Genomic DNA, 18329 nt, shown 5'->3' with positions numbered 1-18329 from the left:
TGTAGACGGCGTTGCAGACACATTTATTTAACTAGGCAAGTCAGCTAAGAACAAATTCTTATTTCAATGACGGCTTAGGAACAGTGGGTTAACTGCCTATTCAGTGGCAGAACGACAGATTTGTTCGGGGGTTTGAACTTGCAACATTCCGGTTACTAGTCCCAACGCTCTAACCACTAGGCTACACATCCCGCCACAACAAGGACGGTTTTGGATTTCAGGTAGGCATCTTTTTAAAAAATATTTTAAAAAAAACTTTTGACACTTATTGTTAATGTTTACATTCCTTTTTATGTTTTACTTGACTTTTTATTGAATGAGCACCATTGACATTTCATATGAATTTCTTGTCAATGGCATTAACAGGTAAATGAACAGAGTAGGCCTAACATTTGTGCTTTTGTAAGATACATCATGTCATCTTCCATTTATAGTCTTCAAACGCATAGCAAAATATACAAATAGATTATAGCAATATCTAAATAGTACAAAATGGAACAAATTACATGAAATGTCAAAGAAATTAGAGGATACAAAAGTACTGTGGTATCTTCCTTGAGCTCTCTAAAATGTTACACTAAATATGCTTTCATTGCATCCTTCTTCAAAGTATTAGGTGTATATCTGTCTGTCTACAGAGCCTAAGATTACAAAGCGTGTTTTGAAAGGAGAAGCAAGGTTCTCAGACAGACAGTATCAAAAGCATATAAACTGGGATTATATCTCTGTGTTTTAACAGTTGGAGTTAATGTCCTCTCCTCTCCTATCCCATGTCTGTATGCCTTAGCAAGGCTGTTCTTGGTACTGCCTCTCTGTTGCTGTGAAGAAGTCCTCCAGAACGCTCCTCAAGTACTCAAAGGTTGGCCGATTCTCTGGGCTCTCATTCCAGCACAGGTTCATAATATTGTACAGACCTTCAGGGCAGTCCTCCGATCGGGGCATCCGGTAGCCTCGCTCCAGGTTCTGGATCACCTCTGGGTTACTCATGCCTGACAGTGGGAGAAGACAAGAGATGGGGATGCAGTCTGGCTGATAATATGGGAAAAGTGTTGTATTTTGGTGAACAAAATATGTCATTTTTGAGGATTACTGTATACAGGTGCTATTTGGAGAATGGTGTGGAGTATTCTCAGTCAAATACCTGGATATGGGATACGACCATACGTCACTATCTCTGTCAAGAGGATCCCAAAAGACCACACATCTGACTTGATGGAAAAGGTTCCGTAGTTTATAGCTTCAGGTGCTGTCCATTTAATGGGGAATTTGGCACCTGAAAAGTGAAATAGGTTTACTTTATGGTTTACTTTATGGTTATGTTCATTTCAATAGCACCCTATGCATTCTACATGAACACTTGGTGGGGCTATAGTACAGAGAGAGTTCCTGGCATATCAGAAAGCACTTAGAACATTCAAGCACATCCATTTTTATAGTGTAAACTAAGGAAAGTCATCCTACCCTCTCTGGCTGTGTACTCGTTGTCCTCGATGAGTCTTGCAAGTCCAAAATCAGCAATCTTACAGATGAGCTCATCAGACACCAGGATGTTTGCTGCTCGGAGGTCCCGATGGATGTAGTTCTGTTCTTCAATGTAGGCCATTCCCTCAGCCACCTGCAGGAGGCAGTACAACATAAGGAAGGATTTCTTTTTTCACCTTAATTTACCACGTAGGCTCGATGAGAACAAGTTCTCATTTACAACTGCGACCTGGCCAAGATAAAGCAAAGCAGTGGACCCAAACAACAACACAGAATTACACATGGAATAACAAACATACAGTCAATAATACAATAGAACATTTTTATATACAGTGTGTGCAAATGAGGTAGGATAAGGGAGGTAAGGCAATGAATAGGCCGTAGTGGCTAAATAATTACAATATAGCAATTCAATTAAACACTGGAGAGGCGTCATGGGGCCTGAGGTCCTTGAGAGAAAACAGAGAGGTGCGTGTGTTGTATGAACTTGACCTCATCATCATGCCCAAAAATGTCTACATTTTCACTCACTAGCTCTAGGGTTCATGTTGTTTCACTGTCTGTCACGTAACACAAAAAAAACACAGTATAACACAAAGTCTTCATCTTCAAGAAGCCCCGACCCTAACCTGGTAGTAACCCTAACCTCTGCCCTCACTTTCAGTTGATGTGAAGATATTCTGGCTCTAAACAGGCAGCCCTGCTCTCAATAGCACGATACACTAGACAGAGTTTCCACTGTTGGGCCAGAGTAATTTCTTACAGGACTCATTTGAATTCTAAATCCAATTCCATGGCAGTTGGGTTCTTACTCACTACGCGCTCACAGCAACTTATGATGCTGAATGCCATCAGTGTTCTAGCTATTGCTCAGGAACGTTGTCTTTTTCCATAATACCTTCCATAGATTAAGCTCTTCCTCTGTAACAGGCGGCTTTGAAAGTACTCTGAGCTTGGCTAGTTGGCATCCCTGTAACCCCATTACACCTCCATGTGGCTCAATTTCCATTACTGTGAATGAGAGGTACATAATTGAACCCTGAAGAATGAACAGTGATGCCGAAACGTTGGTAAATACCCATGAAATTGCTGGGAGTATACATGGAGTGTGCGACTTTCTTTATTTTGATAGTTTATATTTTATTCACTGTTAGTCATCACCTCCACACAAACTATTATTCTGGGTGTGCGCCAGCTCGTGTTTTTTAATATAATTGAACCAAAACATTATGTTAGTGTAGCCCAATTAAATTAGATGTCGGTGTAAGCAGATGTTCTCCCATCTTTGGCCCGATATTTGGCCGTCAAACTACTCCTAAGTAATTTGTCCTTATACGAGAGGCTCAAGCAGCGATACAGCTGCTTTCTTGATCTTATGAAGTTCAAGGGGTGAGTAACACAGTGGTGGTGACACAGTTAGATTTGTGTCAATGTGTCTAGTCTTATGGTGTTATTGTTTATAAACCTTACACAGGGGTCTCCATTGTTACAGTGAGATTAGTATAAGCCTCATAATAGCAAGGGCTGTTTCCTGTCGACGAGGATCATACAGAGAGAATAGAAAATGAAAGAGCGAATGGAGGGGATAGTGAGACAGAGTTTGGGAGACAGTGTATAGAGAGCTATTGAGATTGAAGTAAAGAGCAGGGGACTTGCCTGAGACGCCATATCTATGAGGGTGTTGATGGGTATTATGGATCCCTCGGACGTCTTGAGAAAATCTACAAGAGCGCCTGTAATAAAGTGTGATCAAGTTATTCAAATGACAGATAGGGGTCTTTCTATAAGCTAGGGTACCAGTGAATATTTCCTACACCGGACAACTTGCTACAGCTGTTGATAAGTCATTGATAATAATCAGCAGATGTTTTTCTTCATGTCATTACATTAAGATATAAGGGGATCATAGCTATAGTCAATCAAATTCAAGAGTTGATTTAAAACCTATGTTTAACCCTTTATCATGGTTGGTGTCTTGAAGGATATGTCCAAAATCCTTGCATTTATGGCAGTGTAAGTTGTCGTTATACATATATTAAGCATTAATCAGTTAAATTAGACATTGAACTTGAACCCTGTAAGAATCATGGATCTAGCTGCTGGACAGTTTGTTGTATAGAGATATCAGAAATGTAGTGTAGCTACATAACATTTAGTGTCTGTCTCCTTATAGTATGGCGTGAACTGTTTTCATGGGCACACAAATCCAAAATAATGTAGGCATTGCAAAATAGCTACCTTACCTTGATACTTAAAACCTAAATCGATACTGTCATTAATGTGGTTCTTCAGTAATTATGCATAATACTTGTTGAATGCCATTTGGTGTCCAATTGGTTAGTTACGCTGTGATATTTTCACACTTCATCATCTGATCCAGGAAGGAATTTTCCGATTGACAGTCAAGTGACGAAAAGCTGTTGTGATATGGGAAGCGATGCAACAACAGCCCAAGTGCTGGGAAAAAAAGGTGTTTGTGAGGAATGTCCAGAATATATATTGTGCCTGGATCCACATTGAATCTAATATCCCGAGTGAATTGAGGTTAATCATCTGTTGTTGTCTGTTTCATTTACATCAGGGTCTCATTAGGTTTAACAGAGAAATCATCAAGGTAATGAGTTCATGTTTTCTTATGTTTTTGTACCTTGGATTGGACACCGGGTCTACTGTGAACACTTGTATAGGACAGACTATTGAGCAACACCCAACGCTATTCATGTCAGTTATTCTGGATAAAAGGACAACAAATAACATCCTCTAGTGGGCTTATTCACAACATGATCTGTTAATGAAATAACATGACAAATACATTTTGTTTTCCATGTTACACCTGCCATTTTAAACAATACAAGTGGCTTGAATTAGCCTGTTGAACATGAATTTGTACTGGAATAGGCCAAGCCTTGAAAATCAGACATTTCCTTACTTGGTGCTTGAAAAGTTATTGTAATTATTGTAGCCAATTTAGAAGTTCCCCTGTTCCCTTTATAATTACCCGTGATGACATTTTTTATCCGTTTTTGTGAGCGATGTGGCTACTTTCGTTTGTTTCCCGTCACTTCATTTAAAGGGTGTTGCACGACTCTGTTGCGGTAAAACCAAGTGCGGTTATTATGAGGACGACACCTAATGTTGGTTTCAACTTGGCGTCCAATACAAATCCATCCATTTAAAAAAAATGACCTGTTTTTGGGTCACTGACATTATAAAAAGTGATGACGAGATTCAAATGTTGAGATTAATTCTACCGCTATTCATGGGTTTATTATGTGTCTCTGTTGAGAGGATGGAAACATCAAGCCTTCCTTTCTAGTGACAACAGAGGCAACAATTGTGTCTGTGAACACGTGAATCACAAACAAAGAGACAGTTTATAGAGGACTATACAAAGGCCCGACATTCACTAGCTCAGAGCACTTGCATACTGAAGATGTCGATGCACGAGGAACAGTGTCTTCCAATGTGCTTTGTTGTTGTCTATCGCAATGTAAGGCCTTCAAAAAGGCAACAACACATTTTGAGGGCAATGTGAAAACATGCAGGTGATATACTAACAGTAGTCAGAGGTTAAGACCGAGGCTACTGGAGAGAACATATTGGTATCAAAATATGTTGTTATTCTATGAAGTTACGTTTTCAGTGTCAGTCTGTGTGCAGTGCACCTGTAACCATGATGACATTTTTGTTGGTCTGTGTTTGCTACCCTTTTTACAGGCAGCCTCTCTCTTTGTTGTGTGAGGAGAGAAAGAGAGTAGTCACTGGACAGTGGCTGAAAGGCCTCGTCTGACTGGGGGATTATGGGGGTTGAAGGGGGTGGGGGGGTCTGTGTACTGACACAGGAATGGAGCCACGCGCCCATGGGGGTTGACACAGGTCCCGTCACTGAACAATGAGACGGTGAATCACCATTCTCCTATTTGACATCACTTTTTTTCCCGTCAGAACAGACTTCCCTTTGGTGTGTAGACATCAGAGGCCCCGGCTGGTCGATTTGATAATTTTAGTTAAGGCAAGTGCCGCAGGTTCATCAAAATAGAAGAACAGAACTGAAAAGAATAGGATCAAGGTTACCTATTGTATAGGGAGTTAGTCTTACCCTGAAAGACGAGCATTGACCATTAGCCTAACAACAATGTAAACCTAGATAGTGACACCCACCGTTCTCCATGAACTCTGTGATGATGTAGATGGGCTCCTGGGTAACCACAGCGAAGAGGCGGACCAGGCGCGGGTGCTGCAGCTCCTTCATCAGGTTGGCCTCGGCCAGGAAGGCAGCCATGGACATGGTGCCCACCTTCAGGTTCTTAATGGCCACCTGTCTGTGGTTGTTGTACAGACCTGCAGCATAGAGGAAGGCCATTGGTGATACAGTAAATAAATATACAGTATATAATAATACTACTATCACACTACAGTGTTATTATTCAGTAGTGTAGTATACGATGTGTAGGCCAGTTGAGTCAGTTGAGGACATGCAAGTTCACTATCGGTCACTCTCAACTAGTTGAGTTATATAACCTATGCTGTAATGGTGAGAATCAACTTGTTTTGTTATTGAAAGCATTCTTCTCTACATTTGATCTAAAACAAAAATGGTGATGAAGTTTTTTCCAATCTGACATGCATGGATAAACATTTCATCTGAAACAACAATCACCCCAATGATGTGGGTGTATTCAGTTGCTGCTGTTCGGATGAGGAAAGGAAAAACAATTATGTTGCCAAGATCGCATGCAGGAGGAAGTTGTTAATACAAAGTTCCATGGCAGGCTATTTTGAGGTCTGATACAGGGGGTTGTTTTGAATGTAGCATTGTGTTCACATACATGAAGATGGACGATAGGGAAATCTCCCCCTTCAATGGAAAAGTAGTGTGGAGGGTTTAGATTACATTAAAATATATTCTCACCATCAAAACATTGGAGTTTTTTGTCTAATGTTTGATTTTAGGGTCACAATGGGAGGGGAAATAGTAAATATTGTAATATAGACACACATGTATGAACTAATATAGGCATGTGAAGAGCTTCAGAGAGACATAGCTACAGACTGGTTTTTGACTAGATCTTCAACCTAGAATGCTCACTGGCTCTTGCGTAATCCAACTGACACCTGACATCAACCCCAAGAGACTTTATACCAGCTCAAACAAGCCCTGCAGTCATGGCAGTATTTAGGAAATTACACACAATGCAGAACTAAAGCCTAAACTAAAGCTGCTCTGGCAGACACAGAGAGAGACAGGCCCAAAGCCAGATTGAGCAACTGGTTGCTTTATATCTAGGGAATCGATGTAAACCAACACACTTATTTGTGTATATAGCCTGATCAGTGGTGGAAAAAGTACCCAACTGTCATACTTGAGTAAAAGTAAAGATACCTTAAGAAAAGAGGACTCAAGTAAAAGTCACCCAGTAAAATACTACTTGAGTAAAAGTCTAAAAGTATTTGGTTTAAAATATACTTTCTTGTTTTTGAAATTTACGGAAAGTCTGGGACACACTCCAATATTCATTTACAAACAAAGCATGTGTGTTTAGTGAGTCTGCCAGATCAGAGGCAGTATGGATGACCAGGAATGTTCTGTTGATATGTGTGTGAATTTGGCTATTCATGTCCTGCTAAGCATTCAAAATGTAACGAGTACCTTTGGGTGTCAAGGAAAATTTATGGAGTAAAAAGTACAACATTTCATTTACTCACCCATCCAGACTTCCCCAAACTGCCCGGCCCCGAGCCTGCGCTCCATCTTGAGGGACTCTCGGGGGATCTCCCATTCGTCCTGCCACCAGGGTTTCTGGGGCACACGGGACTGGCAGGGCTTCATCAACCTGGTGCACAGGCCATCCGCCTCACCTGCAGACACATACAACACAGGCAGAGTCAAAGGTCAAACAATGCCACCACATTTTAAAACAGATGAGTATGTGCACTATGGATAGTATGGTAATGGTTTTTGGTACCAAAGCTATATGTATTGTTTGGCTGATGTATTATTGTGTTCTGACTGGAGGCATCGCTCCAGGAGTTCAGACAGGATGTGAGTCATAGCACGTACGTGAGTGATGCTGGACCAGCTCTTTCAGGGAGTTGAAGGATATCTTTGCGGTGATGTAGAAACCACCAGTATCCAAGTTGCGGATTCGGTAGTGCTTGACCGTGTCTCCCGTGTTCGGATCAAATTCCCTGACAGACAAGGAGAAGGAGCCTTTGGTGGTCTCACTCTCTCTGACCATGAAGGAGCCCTGTGTGTTCCCCGGAGCTAGCAGGAGCCTCATGGCATCATTTCTGGAGAGGTTCTTGAAAAACCATCTGAAACACATGAAACAGGCGTAGAACTTCAAACAAAACCACATCCCTTTCCCTTAACGGGTGTTGACTGTTGTGTATGGGGAGATGGTGTTGGGGTTGAGTTAGACACTGTTGGGGGATGTATGTTCTTCCTACGTGACTTAAAGTGAAATTAAATACAATTATTTGAGTTTCTGAATTGACTTACGTCTCCATCTCCATGGAGTTCAGGGGGGCCACAAAGTTGTATGGGATGAAGCCCTTCTGGCCTGTGATGAGCGACTCTGCCATGAACCACTCCGAGTCATCCCTAGACAGCACACAAAACAACAACACTTACATGTAAGTATAGCTGTTCTAACTAACACACACTATCTCACTATATCATACTTTCCAAGCCTTGGCAGTATGTCATGCTCCTTCAAACAACTACGCACTTTTGCATAACTACACAAATATACCACATCCTCTAAAAAGTAAATGGCATCATCACACATCCTCCACTATTCTTACTTATTGAGGATCTTCAGCTTGTCTCCCTTCTCAAATCCCAGGTCATCACTGTGGTTGGGTTCATAGCTGTATATGGCAACCACCAGGCTATCTGCACAACACAAAACCCGCATGGGTTAGGAAAACATAAACAGTAATGATCAGATTTGACCCACAAGAAGATGGCACATATTTACCCCCATATTCATGTATAAGAACATACCTGGTAGAGGGGAAGAGGGAGGCGTGAAATGAGAGGGGTATGGGATCAGCTGATCTGTGTACTGATAAGAGCAAAGCAGGTTAAGGTTCAGTAAAATAACCTAGGTTTCCACTTGAGAATTCAAAGATTGTCATTCAGTGTACGAACAATATGGAAGTTCAAGTTGTTATTTGCATGAGAACAGTAAATAGAAAAGTCTGGGGGGTTTCCACGTACAATTTAATTGATGGTAAAAAAACAATTCAATTTGAACCAGATTAAGATTAAATTAAATTTAACAGGTTTTACGTAATGTTTACTTTGTGCCAACAAACTGGCCCACAACAAAATGGCATTCACATGTTCTCTTCTTCTGTATCTGTAATCTATAGTGCCTTCAGAAAGTATTCACACCACTTGATTTTTCCCACATTTTGTTGTGTTACATAATCTACATAAAATCTACACCTTTTGTTTTGGTCAATAATCTACACAAAATACTCTGTAATGTCGAAGTGGAAGAAAAATGTGAACATTTGTAAAGAATTCATAAAACATAAAACACTAACATATCTTGATTAGATAAGTATTCAACCCCCTGTCAATACGTGCTAGAATCACCTTTGGTAGCGATTACAGCTGTAAGTCTATCTGGGCAAGACCTTTCGATACCTGGATTGTGCAACATTTGCCCATTATTCTTTTCAAAATGCTTCATGCTCTGTCAGATTGGTTGTTCATCATTGCTAGACAACCATTTTCAGGTTTTGTCAAAGAGTTTAAAGCAGATTTAAGTCAAAACTGTAACTCAGCCACTCAGGAACATTCACTGTCTTCTTGGTAAGCAACTCCAGTGTAGATTTGGCCTTGTGTTTTAGGTTATTTTCCTGCTGAAAGGTGAATTAATCTCCCAGTGTCTGGAAGAAAGTGTACTGAACCAGGTTTTCCTCAAGGATTTTGCCTATGCTTAGCTCCATGCTGTTAATTTTTATCCTGAAAAACTCCCCAGTACTTAACGATTACAAGCATACCCATAACGTGATGCAGCCACCACTATGCTTGAAAATATGGAGAGTGTTACTCAGTAACCTGTTGTATTGGATTTGCCCCAAACATAACACTTTGTATTTGGGACAAAAAGTGAATTGTTTTGGCAAAATAAATTCAGTTACCAAAAAAAAATCTAATTTAGTGAATGTTTACAGTCCAAATGAATTGCCCACACAAAAGCCAACTTCCCCCCAAATGATGTAAGTTGTCAATTCCCAAGCACTGACATGCACAACACCCTTTCAGGTAGACCATGGTTGCATAGGTAATATTCATTGATACCTCAATTAAATGCATATTGGAGATGTTTGTGTGTTTTCACATTCCACTCCAGTTACCCAGCCACGTCCAGACGCTATGCCGCCGTCGAAACACACTCACCAATTTAGCTGACTTGGGGGGAATCGGGCAGTTGCAGTGGTCACACACTTCGTCTAGGTTCTCTATCCAGTCATCATCATAATCTGAACTATAGTTGCATCCCATTTTACCTGGAACATAGTCAAGTGTTTCTGTCAGTTTACATCACCACATAATAGAAGAGATTGATTGACAAAGTATAATAACAATTTTTGAATACTTGAGTTAAACAATATAGTTGCTTAGTGCCTCATACTTGGTTCCCAAGAGACTCGGTGAACTAGATAGCTGTAGCTTATTATATTACCCTCTTAAAAGTAAAGAGCTGTTCAATTTCAGATCCCTTAAAATTTCAAATAAACAAAATCTTTAATAAGAAAAAGTAATACCCAACATCAGTGCCCGACCTTACTAATTCTCTTGTGGTTGAATGGAAGCAAGTCCCTGCAGCAATGTTCCAACATCTATTGGAAAGCCTTCCCAGAAGAGTGGAGGCTGTTATTGCAGCAATGGGGGGACCAACTCCATATTAATGCTCATGAATTTGCAATGAGAAGTTTGAGGAGCAGATGTCCACATACTTTTTTAGTGTAATTTAATGAGACCTTTTTTGTTGAGACGCCAAATTACTAAGTGTTTCACAAGGTACATTTTGTGTTATAATTATTTTACTTCATTTCGGAATTAATCATAGTTTGGATTCTTTGATAGAAAATGTGATTATATGTAAAGTCACACTTATCCGGTGCGGATGGAGTGCTCTACCCCTCAGCAGTACAGTATAACCCTGTGCTCTCAGGCCCGTTCTACACTCCTATCCCATTGTTCGGCTCATGTAACGGGGTCAGTGGGCTAGTTGGAGTCGCCGCCTGTCCCAAGGGCACAAATCCGTGAGAAAATCTGACGGGTTGGGAAATGCCTGACCCCGGTAGCGATAGTCTACCCCTACACTGGGATGCTCAGGGACGGAATGGTGGAGGACGAGAGGGATTGTTTTTGGGTGACATCTCTTCCTGCTTCTGTCTGGCAGCCTCTTACAGAAATAATTCTAAACAAAGTCAAAATGTTCCATTTGAAGGGATTCCCCTCTTGGTTTCGTATTTTAATCATATTCAGCTGCTGATGGGCTGCCCTCCTCTCAAGGCCAAAGGCCAGATTGGTTTGTGTGACTCACAGTGTGCTGCCTTTGGTTTGTTGGCTTTATTATCATTACGTTGTGCTGCATTTGTCGAGACATTGTTTTTGATTCTGTCTGTTTCACCTCCACTCTCTGCGATGCTATGTGGTGTGATGAAGGTCATACTGGACGTTGGACATTGGTCACACAGAGGTGGAGACTGGACACACTGCTCTTTAGGCTACCTAGTGGTATGACTAACCTGCATTGCTCTTCACAGAGCTGTATTCATGAATTACATCGACAAGATGGCCTTCCATAAGTACATCAACTGATCTGTCAGACTGCTCTGAAAATATGTTGTTGCCTTCATGAAATTATCACATTTTAGATATGCATATTAGATACTCTATAGCTGTAATGATTTGCTATAAAGATGGATACTATATCACAAAGTCATTCTTGGTGACCAGATCCCTCCCTGACAAACAAAAACCCTAAACAATTGTGTGTCAACTTGTAATTAAAGCATAATAACCACAAGAATTGCGTTCACCAAACCAGATGTTTCAACTTAAATTACCAGTTTTTCCCCTGTTGTTTTGTATGACCTTTTAAGCCAAGCCAAATGTTGTTTTTTCAGTACAGTTAACATCTTCTCAATATTGAATATAGCCTAAACATTTCTGACTCTGCTCATTTACTGTAGAAGACAAGTCTATACATTGTGGTACAATCATCCTGATAAATGAAGCTTTCAATGGGAGAACACACCAATATAGATGAGTGCATTATATAGCACATCAGGTTGAAGACGTACCTCATAAAACTTCCCAAATGTGTTCTTCAACAGGGTGTCAGCGATTTCACTGGTCTACAGCCAGAGCAGCTTTATCCATGATTTAGATATCTATATCTAGATATCTAGGATTTAGTAATCCTATCAAAAACAGCAACTAAGAATATAACACTACTTTTGGAGAGAACGTAAGAAACAATAGGATGTTGAGTGAGTTTTTCAGGCAGGGAGTTTTATATGTGAAGATCTCATCACTCACTCATGCATTGCCATCCAAACGTACACTCGCACACCCACACAGACACACACAGACACAGACACACACGTGCACACACACCTCAGTGGAGATATAGCAGCCCAAAGGGCTTCCTGTCGTTGAAAGGTTGAGGGTTGTTCTGCAGTGGCTCTGACAGGTGCTACCCATGCAGCTGTGTGTTACACAGGGAACATTAGGCTCCTCTGTAAATGGGTCAAGACAGTACCTCTCTCCTAGTGTGTGAATACTTGTGAATGCTCTATAATATTTATGGCTGAAAATATGATGTATAATGTATAAGTAATATCTATCTAGATGTAGTGTATATCAAATTACATTATTCTTGCTATGTAACTGTGTGTATAATTTACATGTAACAACAAAATAAAAAACTGTTGAGAAAAAAAGTATATTTTTGTCCCCTGAAGAGGATGGGTCCAATATAATTTTTAAAAGTACACAATAGTCACAATTATTTATTTATTTTACCTTTATTTAACTAGGCAAGTCAGTTAAGAACAAATTCTTATTTACAATGATGGCCTACCCCGGCCAACCCCTAACCCTGGTGACTCTGGGCCAATTGTGTGCCGCCCTATGGGACTCCCAATTACGGTTTGTTGTGATACAGCCTGGAATCAAACCAGGGTCTGTAGTGACTCCGCTAGCTTTGAGATGCAGTGCCTTAGACCGCGGCGCCATTTGGGAATTGGGTAAGATCTTGGTAAATGAGGGTCTCAGGCAGTCGATAGACATTTTGATTCAGATCTTCTGTGTATCGCAATGAGACCGTTATTATGGGAAAATTTGTGTCATCAACATTTAGTTACAATTGTCAAATGAGTCATTGGTCCCCAGTTCCTCTCTCTGGTCTCACTTCTGTGCCTCTGTGAGGGAACGTTGTCAACGCTGTGGACCACATAGCTCTTTGTTGCAGTGGCAAGCTGCAACTTTAGACTCTAGAGCATGTACAGAAGTCAGCCCAAACATGTACAGGAAGTGCACTGAAATATGTGCAACTGTGACTGCCTTCTCACATATTAAACCACTTAATTGAAGACTTTTTCTATTAATAAGAAGCATGAGTGTGTCTCAGAAAGCGTATTATGTATCCAGAAAACAATGTTTTATAGTTTTACTTTGTAAAAGGCACAGTGATGCCGAAACATTGGTGTTTTACCCAATACATTACTGGGAGTTTATAAACAGTGCATTAGGAAAGTATTCAGAGCCCTTGACTTTTCCCAAATTTTATTATGCCTTATCTTAAAATTGATTTTTTTTAAATCCCTCATCAAACTACATGCAATACCCCAAAATGACAAAGCAAAAACAGTTTTTTAGACATTTTTGAAAATATATATATACAAAAATAATAATGAAATATCATATTTGCTTAGTACTTTGTTGAAGCATCTTTGGCAGCGATTTCAGCCTCGAGACTTCTTGGGTATGATGCTACAAGCTTGGCACACCTGTATATGGGGAGTTTCTCCTATTCTTTTCTGTAGATCCTCTCAAGCTCTGTCAGGTTGGATTGGAAGGTAAACCTTCACCCCAGTCTGAGGTCCTGAGTGCTCTGGAGAAGGTTTTCATCAAGGATCTCTCTGTACTTTGCTCCGTTCATCTTTCTCTCGATCCTGACGACTCTCCCAGTCCCTGTCGCTGAAAAACTTCCCCACAGCATGATGCTGCCATCACCATGCTTCACTGTAGGGATAGGGTCACGTTTCCACCAGACGTGACACTTGGGATTCAGTCCAAAGAGTTCAATCCTGGTTTCATCAGACCAGAGAATCTTGATTCTCATAGTCTGAGTCTTTAGGTGCCTTTAGGCAAACTCTAAGCGGGCTGTCATGTTCCTTTTACTGAGGAGTGGCTTCCATCTGGCCACTCTGCCATAAAGGCCTGATTGGTGGAGTGCTGCAGAGATGGTTGTCCTTTTAGAAGTTTCTCCCATCTCCACAGAGGAACTCTAGAGCTCTGTCAGAGTGACTATCGGGTTCTTGGTCACCTCCCTGACCAAGAGTCTTATTTGTTCCAAAACTTCTTCCATGTAAGAATGATGGAGTCCACTGTGTTCTTGGGGACCTTCAATGCTGCAGAAATTTTTTTGTACCCTTCCCCAGATCTGTGCCTGGACACAATCCTGTCTCAGAGCTCTACGGACAATTCCTTCAAACTCTTGGCTTGGTTTTTGCTCTGACATACACTGTCAACTGTGGGACCTTATATAGACAGGTGTGTGCCTTTCCAAATCATGTCCAATCAATTGAATTTACCACAGGTGGACTCCAATCAAGTTGTAGAAACATCTCAAGAATGATCAATAGAAACAGGATGCACTTGAGCTCAATTCGAGTCTCATAGCAAAGCGACTGAATACCTACGTAAATAAGGTATTTCCATGATTTTGTTTTCTAAAAACCTGTTTTCGATTTGTAATTATGGGGTATTGTGTGTAGATTGCTGAGGATTTTTAGTTATTTAATCAATATTAGAATAAGGTTGTAACTTAACAAAATGTGGAAAAAGTTAAGCAAGGCATGAGATTGGTTTGACGTGTTGTGAAGCGTCACTGATTTACACCGGGTTCCGACCCCACTTCAGCTGATTTCTGCCATGGAACTTCCCCAGGATTAATATGCAGGGATCCTGCATTTGGAGATCTGGTGTTGAGCTGAGGTTGAGCTGTATACCAAGAAAGAGCTGAAGGTTTTTCCGGCACAAAGGGAGTAGAACAGAGTTGAGTTTGGGGGTTGTTTTTCTGTGTGTGGCCATGATAAGGGAATTTAAGAGGATTGTAGACTTATGATTCTAATACATTTCACATAGTCTTATAATTCTAATACATTTCACACCGTTAAATACGTTTCAGGGTGGAATTCTTTAGTCATTACTTTAAACATGTAAATGGGACAAGTTAAGAGGATTGTAGACTTATGATTCTAATACATTTCACATAGTCTTATAATTCTAATACATTTCACACCGTTAAATACGTTTCAGGGTGGAATTCTTTAGTCATTACTTTAAACATGTAAATGGGACAAGTTAAGAAATGTATGGTTGAGAAAACAGGCTGGTAGACTACACATGACCTGGTTATGGCTCTGAAAAAGCTGACAACAGGAAAGAGGGCCCTTCCAAGGCCTCTCTAATCTGTGTGTGTGTGGGGGGGGGGGGTTATAAAATGACTGTGTTTGCATTTTTGACTTCAGAACGTTCTCTGAATAAAGAACTAACCTATTGCAGACTTGTGGCTTTGTCTTCATTACCCATTCTCCTGTTTGACGGGTAGAGCCCTGGAATGGGCCAACGCTGTCTGGAACGGCCCAGACTCTGCTCGGTTCGACCACCCTCCTGAGGGCCGAGCGGCGGGTGAGCGACTGTTTCACCTCAGACAGGAGACGAGGAGTGCGCAAGACTTTGCCTTGGAGTTCCGGACCTTGGCCGCTGGTGCGGGGTGGAATGACAGGGCCCTGATGGACCACTACCGGTGCAGCCTCCGAGAGGACGTCCGCAGGGAGCTAGCTTATCTGGACACCACACTCTCCCTCGACGAGCTCATCGATCCGGCTGGACAACCTGCTAGCAGCCCGCGGGCGTTCAGAGGGGGTCCTGTCAGTTCCACCTCCCAGCCCTCCTGCTGGAGCTGCATCGAGGGGGACCGGAGGAGGAGGCTCCTCCTGCACCTACTGCGGGCGGAGAGGACACACTTCGGACCGGAGGAGTCCGTCTGGGAGTCGAGATGGCAGGCGGAACACTTCTCGGCCACCCCAGGTGAGTAAGCACCAAACTCACCCAGAGCACCCTGTTGGTCACATGTTTTTTTTTTCCTGTGTTTTTTCCCTCTCTCCAGCATAAGGCGCTAGTCGATTCAGGCGCAGCTGGGAGTTTTATGGATCGTGGACTCGCCCGTAGGTTGGGGATTCCGTTGGTGCACCCTTCCCCGTGCACTCCTTAGATAGCCGACCGTTAGGGTCAGGGCTGGTCAGGGAGGCCAATAAATAAATAAATTATACATTTAGAACAAAGGACATCAAGGACAACTAAAATCATTACAGCAATGACAACTGTATATGTTTGTGTGCATGTCTGGCACTATTACATGTATGTGTGTGTTTTTTTATGTGTTTATTTGAATGAGAGTGTGCGTATATACATGTGTACAAACACCTGCACGGCATCAGCCTCAGGCAAACCGGCATTAGTGGTGAAAACACTGCCACTTAGTGTCATTCAAATGTACTTTTTATTATATTTTATTCAGACTTTTTGTATTTATTTTTTGTAACTTTTATCTTTTCATTCTATCTCTCACACAGCAACTCCACTCCCACTTGTCTCCAATTCCACATCCCAACCCTCAGCCCATCCCATCTATCTGCTGGCCACCCACTTCGGGTTTCTACGCAACACATATCTTTCAACTATGCTGTGATGTTTAACGTACAATTTCAATCTATCTAATCGAATAGAATCCACAGATTGCGAGATGAAGATAAATACTTTTACTAAGAATATTAGTATATTAGTAATTGACTGACCCGGTCACTCCAGATCTCCTAACAGTACTATTTCTAGGGTCAATTTTAGTTCAACGCCATTCCTGAACCTGAGACCAGAAAAAGGCTACCTGAGAGCAATACCAAAATAAATGGTCTATTGATTCTGTATCCTCACAAGAAAATCTGCAGATCTTCGATGATTTTATGCTCCAAATATTCACCATTTTGTTGGTGGCAAGAATTCTATATAATAATTTTAGCTGAAAAGCACAAAGTCTTGAATCTTGCGTTGTTTTATATATCAACTCATACACCCTGTACCATGGAATCGGTACATCAAAAATCTCTTCTCAACTATTTTTGCAATCTGAATGGCACAGTTGTCAACATAATGGTCCTAAAATGAAGCTGGTATACTTTCCTATTTATGCTATTTTTATTCCTCCGCCAGTTTTGATCCTTAATATTGGGCAGACAGACCAGTTCCCTACCTCCTCCCGCTGCCACCTACCTCCTCCATTTTTGGGGTAATGCTGTAATCAATTGGTTGTACTCTTGGAGTGAGCAGACCTTCCCGTACAATTCTGATAACTCCATGAAGGACATAACTCTACCATTCCAATTTACAATATAATTGAAGAACAAAATACCATTTTCAAACATCTTTCCCATAAATACAAGTATTTTATCAACCAGCACATTTGAGATCAGCCATAATATTTGTTGTAATATTTGTTCTATCTTTTCAGGTGGATGAAATTGAAATTGTGGCCAGCTCTGCAATGCTTGTTTGAAAAAGAAGGATACCTTGAAAAAAGTATAATTTTCAATTAATCGAAAATGAGACATGGCAATCTGCACAAAGGCAAAAAGGCCATTTTAAAACTTAAGCTTTTTTTAGTAATCTACTTCAGAACAATTTAGGGTTCAAATAAAACTTTTGAATGAGTGAAGCTTTTAAGAGAGGTTTAGTGCTTTTATATTTAATAATCTCAACACACCCAATTAATTTTCATTATATAGATAGGCACGTTTTATTTTTTGTCTGGTTTAGCATCCCAGATCAAGCTAAATATTTTTTGCTCATATGATTTGAAAAATGAATCATCAGGAGTAGGCAGCACCATAAGTAAGTGAGTAAACTGAGATATGACTAAGGAGTTAAATCAGGGCAATTTTTCCATAAATAGACAGGTGTTTACCTCTCCATGGTTGCAGGATCTTGCAGTTTTCTATTGAAATTCATTGTGGAGAGCTTATATCTTTTGTGATATGAATACCAAGTATGTCCACTTCACCGTCAGCCTATTTTATAGGTAAACTGCAGGATAATGTAAAAGTTGTATTTTTAAGGATCCAATACGTAATATTGTACACTTATCATAATTAGGTTTTAGTCCAGAGAGTACAGAAAAGTTAGCTAGATCTTCAATGAGACATTGCAGGGATCTAGTTTACGGACTTAATGTAAAACTTGAGTCATCGGCATACATAGACACCTTTGTTTTTAAGCCTTGGATTTCTAATCCTCTAATGTTATTGGATCTGATTTTAATAGCTAGCATTTCAATGGCCATAACGAATAGATATGGTGACAGCGGACACCCTTGTTTAACTCCTCTTGACAATTCAAAACTCTCTGAGAAGTAGCCGTTATTTACTATTTTACACCTGGGGTTGCTAAACATTATTTTTACCCGTTTTATAAGAGAATTACCGAAATTGAAAAAATCCAGGCATTTATAAATAAAATCCAGTCTTACTTC

At 40.7% G+C, this 18329-nt stretch overlaps 1 protein-coding gene across 1 annotated transcript; it reads right to left on the bottom strand.

Moving 5' to 3' along the window:
- Positions 1–277: 277 nt before the first annotated feature.
- lck (LCK proto-oncogene, Src family tyrosine kinase) lies at positions 278–12119 on the bottom strand. Its single transcript, XM_029688319.2, has 12 exons — positions 11818–12119; positions 9902–10011; positions 8492–8552; positions 8290–8380; positions 7985–8086; positions 7544–7797; positions 7189–7341; positions 5644–5823; positions 3139–3215; positions 1462–1615; positions 1142–1273; positions 278–989 (listed from the first exon to the last, which is right to left on the bottom strand). The coding sequence occupies exons 2-12, from the start codon at positions 10004–10006 to the stop codon at positions 784–786; spliced, it is 1515 nt and encodes a 504-aa protein (XP_029544179.1). The 5' UTR covers positions 10007–10011; positions 11818–12119; the 3' UTR covers positions 278–783.
- Between the last annotated feature and the right edge of the window lie 6210 nt (positions 12120–18329).

The sequence above is a fragment of the Oncorhynchus nerka genome, linkage group LG18 (genome assembly GCF_034236695.1).
Source record: "Oncorhynchus nerka isolate Pitt River linkage group LG18, Oner_Uvic_2.0, whole genome shotgun sequence".
NCBI lineage: Eukaryota > Metazoa > Chordata > Actinopteri > Salmoniformes > Salmonidae > Oncorhynchus > Oncorhynchus nerka.
Note: the sequence above shows the minus strand (reverse complement) of the source record. Positions and strands in the feature narration are given on the sequence as shown.